This window comes from Erigeron canadensis, chromosome 6 (assembly GCF_010389155.1).
Source record: "Erigeron canadensis isolate Cc75 chromosome 6, C_canadensis_v1, whole genome shotgun sequence".
NCBI classification, from domain to species: Eukaryota; Viridiplantae; Streptophyta; class Magnoliopsida; order Asterales; family Asteraceae; genus Erigeron; species Erigeron canadensis.
Window position 1 is genome coordinate 6,479,683 of NC_057766.1, and position 16,797 is coordinate 6,496,479.

Below are 16,797 nucleotides of genomic sequence, written 5' to 3' on the forward strand. Positions count from 1 at the left end.
AATGATGTAGGAATTTAACTACATAAATGTTAGAAAAATTATTTAAAAAAAACAAAAAATTACAAATATAGATCTGAATAAAAAAAATACAAAAATACAAAAACCAAAAAAAGTATAGATATGAAAAAATGAAAATAGGAAAATAAAAGAAATAAAAAAAAAACAAAACTATTTGGATACTTAAAAAGACAAAGGAACAAAAATTTAAAACATTGGACTAAATTAGAAAGAAACATAAGTGGATGGGATAAACTGTAACTTTTGAAATCTTTAAATAAATCCATAAAATTGAAGAATTTAGAAAATGACAAAGAGGGATTCAAATCCCAGACCTCTTATATAAGAGGTAGATAGTATACCATTCCATCCATCTTCAACTTTGGTTTATTTATCTGTTCATTAAATATATAAGCTATGCAATGTTTGTTGACACAAAAAGACAAAAAACATTATTCACAACCTATTGTTTTATTAGAGTAAGTAATGAATGAGAAATAATATATTTTTTTAAAAATCCTTTTAATATTCTTATTTCGAACTACTTGAAAAATATACTCTAATTATTTCACTTAATCTTATTATTATATGTTTATTAAATGTCATAATTTAATTATTGTTGAGATATAAGGATTTTTTTTAAAAAAGAAATCATCATCTCTAAAAAAAGGGGGGGGGGGGGGGGGGGGGTTTGGTGGATGGTTGGGCTTTAATTTCACATTTTTTTAAAGATTGACTTGAGACTTTTCTAAAATATTTGTCGGGAACCGGGTTTCTTTGAAGTAGTCAAAGTCTACGCTCAAACAATCCGTTCTTTCTTTCCTCCCCTGTTCTTCCTTAAAAGTTATATAAAATACTACTTTATTATATATTATATATATACACAATTATACATACACACACTGATGTACTAGCTGCTTGTTACTTTCTTTGAAGTTGGCTCCTTCTAAAAAAAGGGTATGTTTTGTTTCCCATTACTATTAATTTTCATCATCTTTTTGTTTATATTTTGTATCTATATGTGTGATCATGAAGTTACTTTGACTAGTATTATACTTGAAGAATAACCTAACAATCTCATATATATAATGATTGATGATTGCTTGTAAGTATGATTTTGGAGCGTTAAATTTTTGGTGTTTTTTTAAAATTGTATCGTGGGTACGAATGACCCACCCTGAGGTACCCACAGTTCCTTTAATGCAGACGTCATGGGTTAAAGTCGCGTGACATAATGAGTGGAGCTACATAAGAGGGTGACTTCTGAAATCATTTTTGCGTAATTTAATGTAAATTGCATATAAAATTGTCAATGAACTTCCTGATAAAGCCTTGCTGATTAGTAATTTTGATAATGAACCCACTTGACAAATATTTTGATGACTAGTGGGCTATTTGTACTTGGCTTTGTTTTATTACGAAAAATAATATCCGGAGGTGTTTCGATATGCAATTTTAAAAATCGAGCTGGTGGGTGACCTGAACCTGCTCTACCTGAATGAAGTGATATGGGCTAACTGAGCTGACTACTTGTTCGTTAGGTCAAACCGGGGGTCATGCCACCTGCGACCATCCACTTTCGGGATATAAGTATAGTTTTGATACCACTTGATATGAGTAATAATGGTCCAACACTGTGCCCCAATATAAGCCCTCATTGAGGTTCCACTCTAGAACTAATTGGTAATAGAGGGATAGCCATAAACTTTAACATTTACTGCTTACATTTTCCAATGGAGAATTATGTCTGCACCCAACAAGTTCATGATCTTCAAATAGTCTCATCTTAATGTCAAAGTTTTATATATGAACTGGTTGAAATAGCTTGATTGTTGATGTTGAATTAAGTTGTTATGGAATAGTTCTATGACTTTAACAGCGATATCGTTTGTATGTTTAAATATTTTCAACTATTGCTTGTTCACATGTCTCTTCTGTAGTTGTTGCACTTGATGCTTGATAGATGGATGATACCGGAAAGGATGATGTACCAATCTTGTCAGGAAGAAATTCGCAATCTGTCAGACACGATCGAAGAGTTTCTCACATGAACAGAAGTGTTACAATATCCATCCCAATGACCTCACGTGAGTCTTCTGGTGAAACAAATCGTGTCAGCTTTTCAGGTCCCCTACGTAGTGATAAAAAAGCTCAACAAGAACAAGCGGAACAAGAAAAGACTAAAAGTCTTAACCATCAATGGGGGGTTAATGATACTGTAGCAAAAAACGAACATTTATATAGGTCGGGACAATTAGGGATGTGTGATGATCCTTACTGTACAACGTGTCCAACTTCATACACTAACAAAGGACACCTGAGCACAAGACTCTCCCATGGGTTTGATCACCGGGTATCTATCTTCTCTTTCAAACAAACTTCAGTTCTTAGATGATTAAGCTAGGAGATTGACTTCTTCATTAAATGAGAGCGTTGTCGTAAAGCGAGATTTCTTAGTACATGTGGCTTTTAACAGTTGTTTTGTTATCCTATTCTTTAGAAGCTTGTGTATGGAGGTGCAAAGGGATGGTACCAACGGGCTCAAGAAAAGCTATCCCTAATCAAACACTTTACATGTGGGGTAATGAATCCACATAACAAAGCTGTTCAGCAGTGGAACCAATTCATTGTCATTTCTTGCTTATTCGCCATTTTCATAGACCCCTTGTTCTTTTTCTTGCTATCAACGAATGAGGTAAAATTCCATTCTGATATGAAACTATTATTTTTGGGAAATTAGTACTCCGTTCACCTGTAATTCTGTTCTATCCAACTAAACGTACACTAAACTTTGTCCGTTCATTCGTATTATTTAACTCTGTAGTGTATATATTCTAATCTATTCTTTTGCTCATTTTATTTTGGAAGCAGGAGCACAAGTGTATTGTAATTAATTGGCCTATGACTAAAGCCATTGTGGTTTTCAGGAGTATGACAGACTTTATATACCTCTTGCACATGCTTGTTCAGGTACTACTTTTTTATGCACCTGTTGTATATGTTATCATCTTTCCTAAAAAAATGCATATATCATCTTTCATTTTTTCACCACAATACTATTAGGATTTCATATGATAGACAAACAAACCTTTCTTATTAGGTACTAAACTAGATACAGTAAGTCAAATATTTCATAAGTTATTGATTCAATTTGACAAGAGGAGTATTAGTAAGAAAGTGAATAGTAATGCAAGAGTTAGTATTTGTAGGCTAATCAATGGATAATACCCATTGATTATGTTAAGTACCCTGTGAACCTTCCATTCCCACAGACTGATGGACTTGGCCTGCCATATGTAGGTGTTGACTTTTAACTCATAGCTTCCTAGTACCAGTTAATGTGTATATCCACCCTTACGCGTGTCTTTGCTTTACAGCCGTGCATCGTTAGTTGCCCATCAGTTGCCTTGGATCGGAATAGAGGTACCCTGATCTGGTCAGGATACCTCTACAAGAGCCAAAGATGGGTTAGAGGTTATTTGGATGACCTTATACAATTCAAAAAAACATCACACGCATAAATTAAGACTTTGAAAAATACAAAAGCTATATGGTAATAAGTACAGAAGATGTTCGTTGGATTCTTAGGAATTCCTTTAACTCAAGACGTTTTGTAAGATCGCACAAAGATTGCTGAAGACAAAAGAGATTGGCAGTTATCTTAGCAGTGTAATATATCAATATTTATTTAGTATTATGTATTTGAGAGTAATTGTCCCATGTTATCTTTGTTTTATAGTTCAGATTAGCATTCGTTTCTCCAGAATCAAGAGTTGTAGGTGCTGGAGATTTGGTAGATCATCCTAGGAAAATTGCGATGCATTACTTTTCTGGATTTTTTTTCCTCGACTTATTCATTGTCTTACCCCTTCCTCAGGTAATATACCATTTCAATTATAAAAGCATTTCTTAAAATGGCAGAAATGGGGGGGTAAGGTAGGTTGGGTAATGAGCCAAAATGGGGAGATTTTTTTAGTACGTCCTTTAAACTCTTTTTTATCTTCTCATCTTTGAGTTTTACAATTAATAAATGTGTCAATTGTTATTGGAGGACATAGATTATTATATCAATAATATGTAAAACAATTTAGAAGATTTTATGCATTTTGAATACACCATGGGCGGTTGTCAACCTATGTGGCTCTTCTTGAGTTTTGCTGGTTTTAGCTCTACCGATTTGACTTGTTATAGAACAAACTAACCTGATTGAAACCATTTACCCATAATTGGACTCAAATTACCAACTTATTATTATCATTTGTGTACTTTTCATTACTTGGTCACTTGACTTTGCAGATCATTGTATTAATATTCCTACCACATTCCATTGGGTCTTCTGGAGCTAATTATGCAAAAAATCTGTTGCGGACAGCGATTCTAGTTCAGTACATTCCTAGGTTATACCGATTTTTGCCTCTCCTTGCAGGCCAGTCTCCAACTAATTTCATATTTGAATCAGCATGGGCCAACTTTGTCATCAATCTTCTGACCTTTGTCTTGGCTGGTCATGTTGTTGGGTCATGCTGGTATCTCTTTGGGTTACAGGTATGTGAGAATCATGAATTGTTCATGTTTATGTAATACATCTTAGACATTGATTGCAGAATTTGTATGGGTTTTCAATTTATAGTGTTAAAGTTTTCGATCTATTTTTAAAGTCTTTTTCCTTTGATTCCTTGTAGAGGGTTAATCAGTGCCTTCGAGATGCTTGTCGTCATTCTGGATTTACGCAATGCAAGAAGCTCATAGATTGTGGGCATGGATATTTTGGGAGCCCTGAATCAAATTCAGCATGGAATGACTGGAAGCAACATGTAAATTCCTCTGCTTGCTTTAAGGAGGACGGTTTCCCCTATGGAATTTACGTCAAAGCTGTCAATCTCACAGCCGAAAGTAGCATAATCAGAAGATATATCTACTCTTTTTTCTGGGGATTTCAGGTACTCAAACCTTATAGATCAAATTTCTCTGCCTTTTTTTGTGGAAATTTTCTTACTAAAGGTTTCACAGATTTTTACTAAAAAGATGAGGGTCATATGGGTCAATCTGGTTAAACCTCCAATACTATTTTATTAAAGAGTTTAGGTTTGTCATTATTTGTAATCATATATCTATATATCACCCATTGTTTATTTATAAATTAAATAAAACGATTCAAAAAGTGGTTGTGGGTGGCCCAGGTCCCAACTAATCCTTCCCATTTTGCAACCTTAGCCTTTAGCATAATTTTCTCTTTTTATTTTTTATTTTCAATTTTCTTACATTAGCTTGTGCTAATAAACATGGCGCTCATGTACTGGCGTACTGCTTCTTGTTAAGTTGTTATCATAGCTAGTACTTTAGAAATATAAAATTTTTAATTTCAAATACTGAAGTACCACCATCATAATTATGCTTACTTTTAAGAAGACTCGTACAACAATCGAATCCATAAATAGCGTTTACGACTATATTAGGTCTAGAAACTGTGAGTGACGGAAAAGTTAATATTCTCAACCATTATCTGGTACCTTACGAATCATACAAAAGCTCTCTGTTATCAGCAATATTTAAAATGAAAATCATATTAATACAATAACAGAATGATCCAACATTAGAGAGGGGCCAAAATTTGTAGCGAACCCAATTCAAAAAATAAGATTACTATGTAACCTGATGGTCCGACAAACCAAGTCAGTAGCAAAGCCAGAAAGTCTGTTTACGGGTGGGGAGAAAAAGTTAACAATTAATCATAATGTATCTTTCATGAGTTTCATCCCAAAATTTCCTATCATTGCTCTAGGAGGTTGAAATCACCACCTTGTCCTATTTCCTCACAGGAGGTCTCAGGTTTGAGTCCTGCCCTAATCTTAATTGGAGGTGCTAAGGAAATGCCTGGAACCGGTCACGGGCCGTTAGACCACTACAATGAGCCAAAAACAATTAAAACAGATTATGCAAACTTTTTTTTAAATAAGTGCTTTAGGAGGTTGAAGTTTCTTTATCATTTTACTTTTTGAAGAAATTCCGGCATGTTTTCTTTATAATATTAATAAGTTCCTTCTCTAATATTTTTATTTGCTGATGATTTTGTGAAGCAAATCAGCACACTGGCTGGCAATCTAGTTCCAAGTTATTTTGAATGGGAAGTTCTCTTTACCATTGGAATTGTTGGACTTGGACTTCTACTTTTTGCTCTTCTTATTGGGAACATGCAGAACTTTCTTCAAGGTCTTGGACGCAGGTAGACCTTTTTATACGAATACTATTCTACTTAAATCTATCTTGATATGCATGATCCAAGGAATTAACCATGGTTGACATTTAATGTTATTTTAGGCGACTAGAAATGTCACTAAGACGGCGTGATTTTGAGCAATGGATGAGCCACAGACACTTGCCAGACAACTTACGGAGGTATATCTCTCCTACCTATGTTTTTCTCTTTAAGAGTAACTAGTCATTGCATGTAAAGGTGGCAAAATATCTGGTTGGGAACTGTAAACACCGGATTATCTAGTATGGACTGGATCAATATCATTACGCTATCGATCTAGAAGCTTGATTTTTACCCATTTGACTTATTTGACCCTTCCGCTTACCGATAAATTATTTGATTTGTTGAATGTTGGCTCAAAATCTGACCATTGATAATTGTGATGGGCAGAAAAGTTCGAGAGTCAGAGCGATATAACTGGGCTGCTACCCAAGGGGTTAATGAAGAAAATCTAATGGTAACTTTGCCTGAAGACCTGCAAAGAGATATACGCCGCCACCTATTTGAGTTTATCAAGAAAGTAAGATTCAGTTTTATTGTCTATCAAGTAGCTTAGACTAGGGATCCAACACGTCAAAACTCTTTTTGTCCATGAGTCCATCTCATTTCGATCCTATTAATAGTCAATGGATTATAACTAAAATGAAAATCTTGGTTTCTTCAATACAACTATTAAAGATTTAGCGCTTCTAAGCATTTTGAAACACTTTGGTAAATTTTGACCCGTAGTTTTGGTGTTTTAAATTAACATGGGATTCCTACTCTTGAAAAAATAAGCATAAACATCAACCATGCTTTCACATTTTCCACTTATATACCAGAACAAATAGTTTCCGCATTTATCAATCACATGCTTCTACTTTCGTAATCATGCTATTCACACTATTTTCTTCTAGTATTAAACCTAGTCAAACTTAGTTTCTCTATCTTTGTCTCCAATTTAAATGATTAAAGTAGATATATTGGAAAATAAATGATTCAAGTAGAACAAGAATGATGTAATTTATGATCGTGAAGGTATATAAATCTGATTTCTAAATTTTTTGCTTGAAGTATGTACCGACAAAAAGTGTGTAAGCATACTTACATCAACATTTATATTATTTTGCCAACATTAGATCAGTTCTTTTTTTCCTTTTGCTAAACCGACTTTTCCTTCATAGATAGTTAGAATTATATATCTTTATTTCATTTTATAGGTACGCATTTTTGCGGCAATGGATGAACCAATCTTAGATGCAATATGTGAAAGGTTGAGGCAAAAGACATATATTAAAGGAGGAACACCTTTATATGAAGGAGGGATTATTACGAAAATGGTATTTATTGTAAGAGGAAAGATGCAGAGCATAGGAGAAGATGGGAATAAAGTTCCATTGTCAGAGGGAGACTCATGTGGTGAAGAACTTCTCATGTGGTGCCTTGAACAATCCTCTGATAATGGAGGTATAATATTACTATTATATTTTCTGATATACTTTATGTTTCTTTTATGCCAACTCTTCCCACTTGGTTATATAATGAGAAATTTCAAGACCTTATAATTCTGCACTCAACTCTACAACTCATTGTGTTGGCTGTTTATATGTTGAGTTCATTAACAGTATATGTGACTTTGCGTGTGGTTTGTGATAGACAATGGTTATTGAAATTTGTAATCTGCATATGATGAGATTAAACTTGCCAAGTCCAACCCACTATATACTTATGAATTGGTCAATTCAGGTTATGTTTTTTTTTCTAGTGGGCCAAGTTTTATATTAAAGAGGGGAGAGGTTTAATGGGTCGGGTTTAAAAGGCACCCAATTTTATTTTTAATGACATATTAACTCTGGTAAACCTGACCTGGCTCATTTAGACATCTAATAAAATATCTGTTTAGCCTCATCGTCTAACCGCTCGACTTGTCCAATTTGTTACTTCTTGAGGTGATGCATAACTTTGTGTTGGTTAGACAATGATTTATCATTGTTATGTGCAGATACAAGAAACCATAAAAAATTAGGATATAGACTGCTCAGCAAAAGGACGGTGAAATGCTTAACAAATGTGGAGGCATTTGTTCTAAGGGCTGCGGATCTAGAAGAAGTCACCACCCTTTTTGCAGGATTCTTAAGGAGTCATCGTGTTCAGCATGCCATAAGGTAATTCATCATTGCATCTGTTACACAGTATTCATGCATCATCATATATAAACTGGTTAGTGAACTTGTCCATAGACTGGCAGGACTTTGTTGTAAATTGTACTAGAAGTTATGAGGAGTATTTGCTGAAAAAGTGCAAAAGTTATCAGAAAGATATGGTGCGAACTTGTTGGTAACTGAAAGCTAATTATTTGTGACACATGTTAAAATTTGTAGAAAAAACATTGTGTTCAAGCAGAACTGATCTACTTAATCTGCTAAGCAACATGACACCTTCCCTTAAAACCTTCCACATTGAACGTTTTCCTGTCAAATATCAACGATACCTTCCACTATGATCAGTAGTTGCCAGTGGTACACTTATCCGCACATAAGTAATTCCTGCATGAAATTTTACGAAAGGGAAGCACTGCAGTCCATATTTATTTTATTTTTTGAACCACTGCAGTCCATACTTAATATCGTAAGGACTGCTGCAGTTTGTTCTGAAGAAAAGGGGTAATTTTTCGTATCTGTCAGACTGTCATTGTCAAGTTAGGTGACCGGAAATGCCTTTTATTCCATGTTTTATATACATTTATTATTTTGTGGTTGTGATTTGATTAGAAACGGTGAAATTATTACAGTAACGTCTATTATGCTGAATAAACCGATTTAGCAGGTTTATATGCAATAAAATGCATTTTGCTCTACTTCAATTCATTTGACCCAGTTGATGTGTGTCCTTTTTAGCTAAAAAAATTTCATTTAACCTATTTGACCCATTTGCAAGTATCTGGGTGGGAACTCACAGCCAAAAGTTTTCACATTCTCCATTTATACAGTAGCTATACTCAACGTGTTTACTATGTTCAGGAATGAATCTCCATACGAGCAAGGTAAAGCAGCAACCACTATCCAGGTGAAGTGGAGATACATTAAGAAGAAGCTACGCGGTACAAACACCTCAAATCGTGGTACTCCTCATTCCTCAAAGTTCAAGTAGCGGCTATTGTTCAAGGTCTCGTTAGTGTTCATAGCTTATGAAATTGCTTTATTGTACGTAACACAATTACACAAAGCGTTCATAAATGCCTCTAAGGTCTGTTCCCATGAATCCTCATTGTGTCTATAGATTATAAAGTCTAATTATATTATTGAGATATAAAGTTTTATCAATTGATCTGAATTTGGGTGCATGATTTTCAATCTATGTCCTCAGAAGTTAGTCGACTTGGGATATGTTTGATGAGCCGAGCAGAATATTATTTCATTATGCTCGATTTGTGAAACTAATCGAGTAGTTGTTGGACTCACGTAGTTGTGACCTTCACCGATCATATATCAGTCCGATATGATAATTGACAAATAATTGAAATCCTTATGTCGGTAAATATACGATGGGCGTATTTATCATTAATGACATAATATAGGGTTTCCCATTAGGTGATTAGAAATAAAGAGGTTTAAGATACACGTAAAACAAAACATCAAGGGGGCTAAGTGTAAATGTTATATATATAAATATAACATAATTAATCATCATTAGTGACTAATAAAATCACTAATCACGCCCCCCCCCTTAATTGTGTGTGTATTTTCTCTCTAATCTTCTTCCCCATCTAATCTATAATCACCTTAATTTGGGAACCGATTACAATGGCACGTATGCTGAATCAACTAACAGGTTCCTCAGGATCTTAAGGTAATCTTAATCATGTTTACATTATATTTATAATACGAATCATTATTTTTCCAACATCTGGCATCAGAGCAAAGGTTTATTTTTCTGATTCGTATTATTATTAAAACCGAAAAGGTTTATTAAATTAAAAAAAAAACATGATTTTAATTAAAGATATTCAGGTTTTGGTTATAAATTTGATCATAAAAAGCCTCGTTTTTTCTTAAAAAGTTGGAGAATCTTAATTGTGTTCTTCGTGTTCTTGATAAAACTCATCTAATTTCTTTGAGTTTGATCCTAATTACTCTTAATCTTAATGTTTGAATCGTGTTTTTTCACTCGACCTCGACCTAATGGCTAAGCTTGACCTCGACCTCGACCTCTAGGCTCGACCTCGACCTCGACCTAGCTAGCTTAACCTGGAGCTCGACCTCGACCTAGCTAGCTTAACCTTGACCTCGAGCTCGACCTGCCTAAGCTCGACCTCAAGCTAGTCAAGTTTGATCTAATTTCCTAGTCGAACTTGACCTTAATTGCTAGTCGTTTTTCGACCTTAATTAATTTGCTCGAAATCGACCTAAAAGTATACTAGTCGAGTTATATATAAAGCATTATTCGACTTTATTGCATTATTAAAATTTGACCGTATATTAAATTTTGATTTAGACTTTATTCAATTCGACGTTAACTTAAGTCGTCTTTTTTGATTTAGTCTCTATTGAAATCGACATTAATTTTAGTCGATTTTGATTTAGTCTTTATTGAATTTGATCTTGAGTTAACCTAAGTCGTCTTTTGATTTAGTCTTTATCGAAATCTGAAATTATACGGCCTTAAAATAACAACCTTGACCTTAAATAGTCGAGTTTGTTAACCCCATAATTTTATGGTCAAATTTGTCTCTAATTTTTCAGAAATAATTTTTTAGCTCGACCCCAGCCAGGGGCTGCCGCCCCTTGGACCCCGCTTCCAGGGGCGCTGCTGCCCCCGGACCCCCGTAATGCTTGGGGGCTTCGCACTAATACATGGTTTCATTGTTTGTGCCCAAAGGTCAAATATGATTCTCGTGTTGCATTTTCTTTTCCTTTAGCATAATAAACACTTAGCGTATTAATTCTGCCCAAAGGTGATTTAATATGTTATGTGTAGCAAAAGGAACTCTTTTTCATGCATAATATACACGATGCTTAATTTTGTGCCCAAAGGTCAAAAGATAAGTGTTGTGTTGCATGAACCTAAAGCTCATGTTTTTCGCTTAGATATTAGTTACTTCTGCCCAAAGGTGATGTAACATCTAAGTGGAGCCTAATTTTAGCTTATGGTTTTGGTGTTTACTATAAGTGTACTTATCACTTGCTTCATTAATATAATGGTCACAGTCTCATAACTTTAGGAACATTAGGCATACTTGATTTAGTTTCATTACTCTAAGAGACCTCACTTAGTCCGCTTTACACAGCTAACCACGTCACTATAAATAACCTTCTTTAACTCGTATCGTAAATTCATATCCTCTTTATCTCCACTGTCAGTACCTAACTTTGGCATTGAGCCACTCACTGGCGCGAGCTATGCTTCTTGGAAGGATCAACTAATGCTGTATCTAGGCATGTTAGATTACGACCTTGCCATTTGTCAGGATGAACCTGCTGCCATTACCGAGCCATCCACTAGGGAGCAGAAGGCGGCTTATGATAGATGGGAAAAGGCGAATCGCTTATCATTTATGCTGGTCAAGAATACAATCCACCTCAGCATCCGAGGAGAAATTCCTGATTCTGACAGGGTGAAGGAATACCTCAAATCTGTAGAGGATCATTTCAAGGGATCATTGAAGGCGCTGGCAAGTAATTTGATGTTGCAAATGCTTACTCTGAAATATGATGGTAGCAGTGGTGTTCGTGAACACATTATGAAGATGACTGACATGGCTAATAAGCTTAAGAGCCTTGAAATGGAAGTGTCGGATAACTTTCTTGTGCACTTCATATTGACATCCTTACCTGCTCGTTTTGACACCTTCAAAGTGAATTACAATGCTATGAAGGATAAGTGGTAAACGAGTGATCTAATTTCGATGTGTGTGCAAGAGGAGGAACGCCTCAAACTGGCACAGCCTGAGTCTGTTCATCTTACCACCATTGCTAATTCTAAGAAAAGGAAGGGTAGATCTGGTAATTCTGGTAATAAGAATGCAAATAAAGTCCCTAAGACCAATCCTGGTGCAGTTGCTTCTAGCTCTAATCCCTTGAGTGGCAAACTTCATTGTAAATTCTGTCGTGCAAATGGGCACACTCAGAAAAATTGCCCTAAATTCAAGGAATGGCTAGCTAAGAAAGGTAATGTACTTTATGCAATATTTGATTCTTTTATGACTGATGTACCTATTAATACATGGTGGGGTGACTCTGGTTCTATGGTTCATGTGACCAACTCAATGCAGGGATTCCTTACAATCCGGAAGCTACCAAAGGGCCAAAGAAAGCTTAGAGTTGGAAGTGATGATCTCTTAGATGTCGAAGCCATGGGAACTTTAATTTTACATATGAGTACCGGAAAGACTATTAGACTAGTAGATACCTTATATGTACCAAGAATTACTCGGAATCTTGTATCTATTGGTAAACTTGATCTTGAAGGTTATGTAATGATTCATGGTAGCGGCAAGATTGCTATTACTTTAAATAATGAATTGCTTGGTCGTGGGTTTTTGGATGGATTACTGTATAAATTAGAACTAGATCATAAATTTTCCCAGTCTTTGTTGTCTCTTAATGTTGATAATGTAACTAAAACAAAGACAAAATCACCCAAGAAATTGGAGAATTACTCTATGTTGTGGCATAAATGTCTTGGCCACATCTCACAAGATCGCATGAAACGACTCGTGAAAGATGGAATCTTACCTTCTCTCAATTTCAGTGATTTTGAAACATGTATTAAGTGCCTTAAAGGCAAAATGGCTAAAGGTAACAAGAAAGGAGCCACTAGGAGTTCCAACTTGTTGGAAATAATTCACACTGACATTAGTGGCCCTTATTCCACATCAATCACTGGTCATACATCATTTATTACATTCATTGACGATTATTCGCGTTATATGCACATGTATTTAATTAAGGAAAAATCTGAGTCTTTACAAACTTTTATTGATTATAAAACTATGGTTGAAAACCAACTTGATCGTAAAATAAAAGTTGTAAGATCAGATAGGGGAGGTGAATATTATGGCAGACATACTGACATTGGTCAAGCTCCTGGTCCTTTCCATAATTATTGCAAAGACCATGGCATTATTAACCAATACACCATGCCTGGTTCTCCTCAACAAAATGGTGTTGCTGAAAGGAGAAACCGAACCTTAATGGACATGGTGAGAAGTATGCTTGCCAACACCAACTTACCTAATTTCCTTTGGACTGAGGCCTTAAAAACAACCGTTCATATACTCAATAGGGTTCCATCCAAATCTGTCCCTAAAACTCCTCATGAGATTTGGACAGGTAAGAAACCAAGTCTAGCATCTATAAAGTATGGGGCTGTCCTGATGAAGCTAAAATCTATAACCCAAACCTAAAGAAACTAGACCCTAAAACCATTACATGTTTCTTTGTTGGTTATCCAGATAACTCAAAAGGTTATCGGTTTTACTGTCCTACCCATACTACTTCCATCACTGACACGCAGCATGCTACTTTTCTTGAGAACTCAGAGATCCGTGGGAGCACGACAAATCATAACTTGGATTTGCATGAAGTACAAGATACGGGGGGAAACCACTCGTCGGTTATCACAACGCTGCTCAAACCACTGATCAACCTTCTCCTAATCACAACGCTGCTAATATCAATGATCCTTCTTCTCCTAATCAAAATCCTCCTCCTAATCATAATGTTGATGCTACGAATGATGAAGGACCTTCCGTTACAGAACCCAAAATTCAGCTTAAAAGATCATCCAGGCAACGAAGGGCCACAAATTTTGATGATTATGTCACCTTCTTAGCTGAAGATGAGGACATTGGAAAGCTTACTGATCCTACCTCTTATCAAGAAGCCATTAATAGTAACGAAGCCTCTAAATGGAATGACGCCATGATTGAAGAGCTTAATTCCATGAAACATAACGACGTTTGGGACTTGGTTGAACTTCCTGAAGGATCCAAACCAACAGGTTGTAAATGGGTTTTCCAAAACCAAACTAGACCCGAATGGAAATGTTGAACGCTATAAGGCTAGATTGGTTGCAAAAGGCTATACTCAAAAGGCTGGAATTGATTATCAAGAGACCTTTTCTCCTGTGTCTCGTAAAGATTCCCTAAGGATCGTCATGGCACTAGTAGCTCATTTTGATCTTGAGTTACATCAGATGGATGTCAAGACCGCTTTTCTTAATGGAGACTTGGAAGAAGACGTATACATGTGGCAGCCTGAAGGATTCATTCCAAAAGGTAAAGAGCACATGGTCTGCAAGTTGAAGAAGCGTCATGAAAGGACAAGCGTCACGTCAATGGTACCTTAAGTTCGATGAAGTCATGAAAGGACAAGATTTCTTAAAGAATCCAGTGGATCAATGCACCTATCTCAAGATCAGTGGGAGTAACTTCATAATCCTTGTTTTATACGTAGATGACATCCTACTTGCAAGTAACAACTTGGATATGCTGCATGAAACGAAGCGCATGCTTTCGCAGAATTTTGACATGAAAGATCTCGGTGAGGCCTCTTATGTCATAGGTATCGAAATACACTGGGATAGGCGTAATGGTGTTCTAGGTCTTTCTCAAAGGGCCTATATTGACCGCATTCTGGAACGCTATAAAATGCAGGACTGATCGCCCACTGTAGCTCCAGTAGTTAAAGGAGATGTATTCGGTTCTTTCCAAACCCCGAGTACTGAGATTGAAAAGGAGCAGATGAGGGTGATACCTTATGCATCAGTAGTTGGGAGCATTATGTATGCTCAAGTCTGCACTCGACCAGATATCGCTTACATTGCCGGTATGCTAGGACGTTATTTGTCTAATCCTGGATTGGCACACTGGAAAGCGGCTAAAAAGGTTCTACGATATCTGCAAGGGACCAAAGACTACAAACTAACTTTTAGAAGGAGTGATGACTTAGAAGTAGTAGGATATTCTGATTCTGATTTTGCTAAAAGCAAGGAAGATAAGAAATCTACTTCTGGATATATTTTCATGTTAGCTGGCGGACCTATCTCTTGGCGGAGTCATAAACAGAAACTGACTGCAACGTCCACCATGATGGCTGAATATATTGCTGTTTACAATGCCACTTGTCATGGAATGTTGTTAAGGAACCTTGTCAGTGGACTTAAAATCGTCAATTCTATTTCTAGACCATTGAAGCTTTACTGTGATAACTCAGCTGCCGTAACTTTCTCGAACAGTAACAGTTCGACTGGCGCTGGACTGTACCTCAATACAAAGTATCTGTTTGTACGCGAACGGGTTGAGGAAAATGTTCTTTGTATTGAGTACATAAGTACAAATGATATGCTAGCGGATCCGATGACCAAAGGTCTTCCTCCTAATATCTTCGTAGGACATGTGTCAAAGATGGGGCTTACAAAAGATTTAATTTGATAGCATATTGTACTTGTCATGGTCATTATTATTGAATTTAATAAAGTTTTCCTCTGTATTCAGATTTTGTTTGTCTATTATTTACATTCAACATGCATAATGATGTATAGACATTATTGTAACAAAATTTGTCTCAGTCAATTGATCATTGCTTATTTAGTTTTAAATTTGAGTCATAGTTTGACTAGTGGGGGTCCTGAGTTGATGTTCTTCTCTACGACTGTACTTATTGGCTATGATTTCAGTTTAAAACAAAATGAGTATTATCCCGGCCGGATTAACTGTGATACTCATAGATAAATGATCGCTTGGTCAAGTGGGAGAATGTTGGACTCACGTAGTTGTGACCTTCACCGATCATATATCAGTCCGATATGATAATTGACAAATAGTTGAAATCCTTATGTCGGTAATATACGATGGGCGTATTAATCATTAATGACATAATATAAGGTTTCCCATTAGGTGATTAGAAATAAAGAGGTTTAAGATACACGTAAAACAAAACATCGAGGGGGCTAAGTGTAAATGTTATATATATAAATATAACATAATTAATCATCATTAGTGACTAATAAAATCACTAATCACGCCCCCCCCTTAATTGTGTGTGTATTTTCTCTTTAATCTTCTTCCCCATCTAATCTATAATTACCTTAATTTGGGAACCGATTACAATGGCACGTATGCTGAATCAACTAACAGGTTCCTCAGGATCTTCAGGTAATCTTAATCATGTTTACATTATATTTATAATACGAATCATTATTTTTCCAACAGTAGTAAGTTCTGTGTTCGAGTTCGACTCGATTACAAAACTCTCGAACTTGACTCAAGCAAACTCGAACTCGAATAGCTTTATAAAAAGCTCAGATCGATCTCACCCTTATCCTAAACTTAAGGTGCATTGTAACTCAATGACGTAATGAAGAAAAGCTTATTGATATTTTAAGGCCTCGAAATTCATAAACTCGTCTAATTAATTGAACTCGAGCTTAAATAATTTCAAGGCTTCTATTTATGATCATGAATAAATTGAACTCTTTGGGCTTGTGTGACTCTTGAAGCTCAAATAGCTCAACAGGAATCACTAAACAAATCTTCAAACAAGCTTAGATGAACACTAGTTTGT

The 16,797-nt window shown here is 35.7% G+C and overlaps 2 protein-coding genes across 3 annotated transcripts; both read left to right on the plus strand.

Moving 5' to 3' along the window:
• Nucleotides 1-861: 861 nt before the first annotated feature.
• Nucleotides 862-9,565, plus strand: LOC122602787 (probable cyclic nucleotide-gated ion channel 20, chloroplastic). Of its 2 annotated transcripts, none has more exons than XM_043775383.1 (13): nucleotides 862-954; nucleotides 1,938-2,350; nucleotides 2,498-2,692; nucleotides 2,869-2,967; nucleotides 3,737-3,874; nucleotides 4,294-4,542; nucleotides 4,680-4,937; nucleotides 6,075-6,220; nucleotides 6,316-6,393; nucleotides 6,644-6,773; nucleotides 7,453-7,699; nucleotides 8,235-8,397; nucleotides 9,253-9,565. In XM_043775383.1, the coding sequence occupies exons 2-13, from the start codon at nucleotides 1,961-1,963 to the stop codon at nucleotides 9,380-9,382; spliced, it is 2,223 nt and encodes a 740-aa protein (XP_043631318.1). In that variant the 5' UTR covers nucleotides 862-954; nucleotides 1,938-1,960; the 3' UTR covers nucleotides 9,383-9,565. The 2 variants fall into 2 exon arrangements, with proteins under 2 accessions (XP_043631318.1, XP_043631319.1); XM_043775384.1 differs by having other exon boundaries at nucleotides 2,501-2,692.
• A 2,104-nt stretch (nucleotides 9,566-11,669) lies between these two features.
• On the plus strand, nucleotides 11,670-12,119 carry LOC122604225. Its single transcript, XM_043777117.1, has one exon. It carries the CDS (start codon nucleotides 11,670-11,672, stop codon nucleotides 12,117-12,119), a length of 450 nt encoding a protein of 149 aa, XP_043633052.1.
• Nucleotides 12,120-16,797: the final 4,678 nt, after the last annotated feature.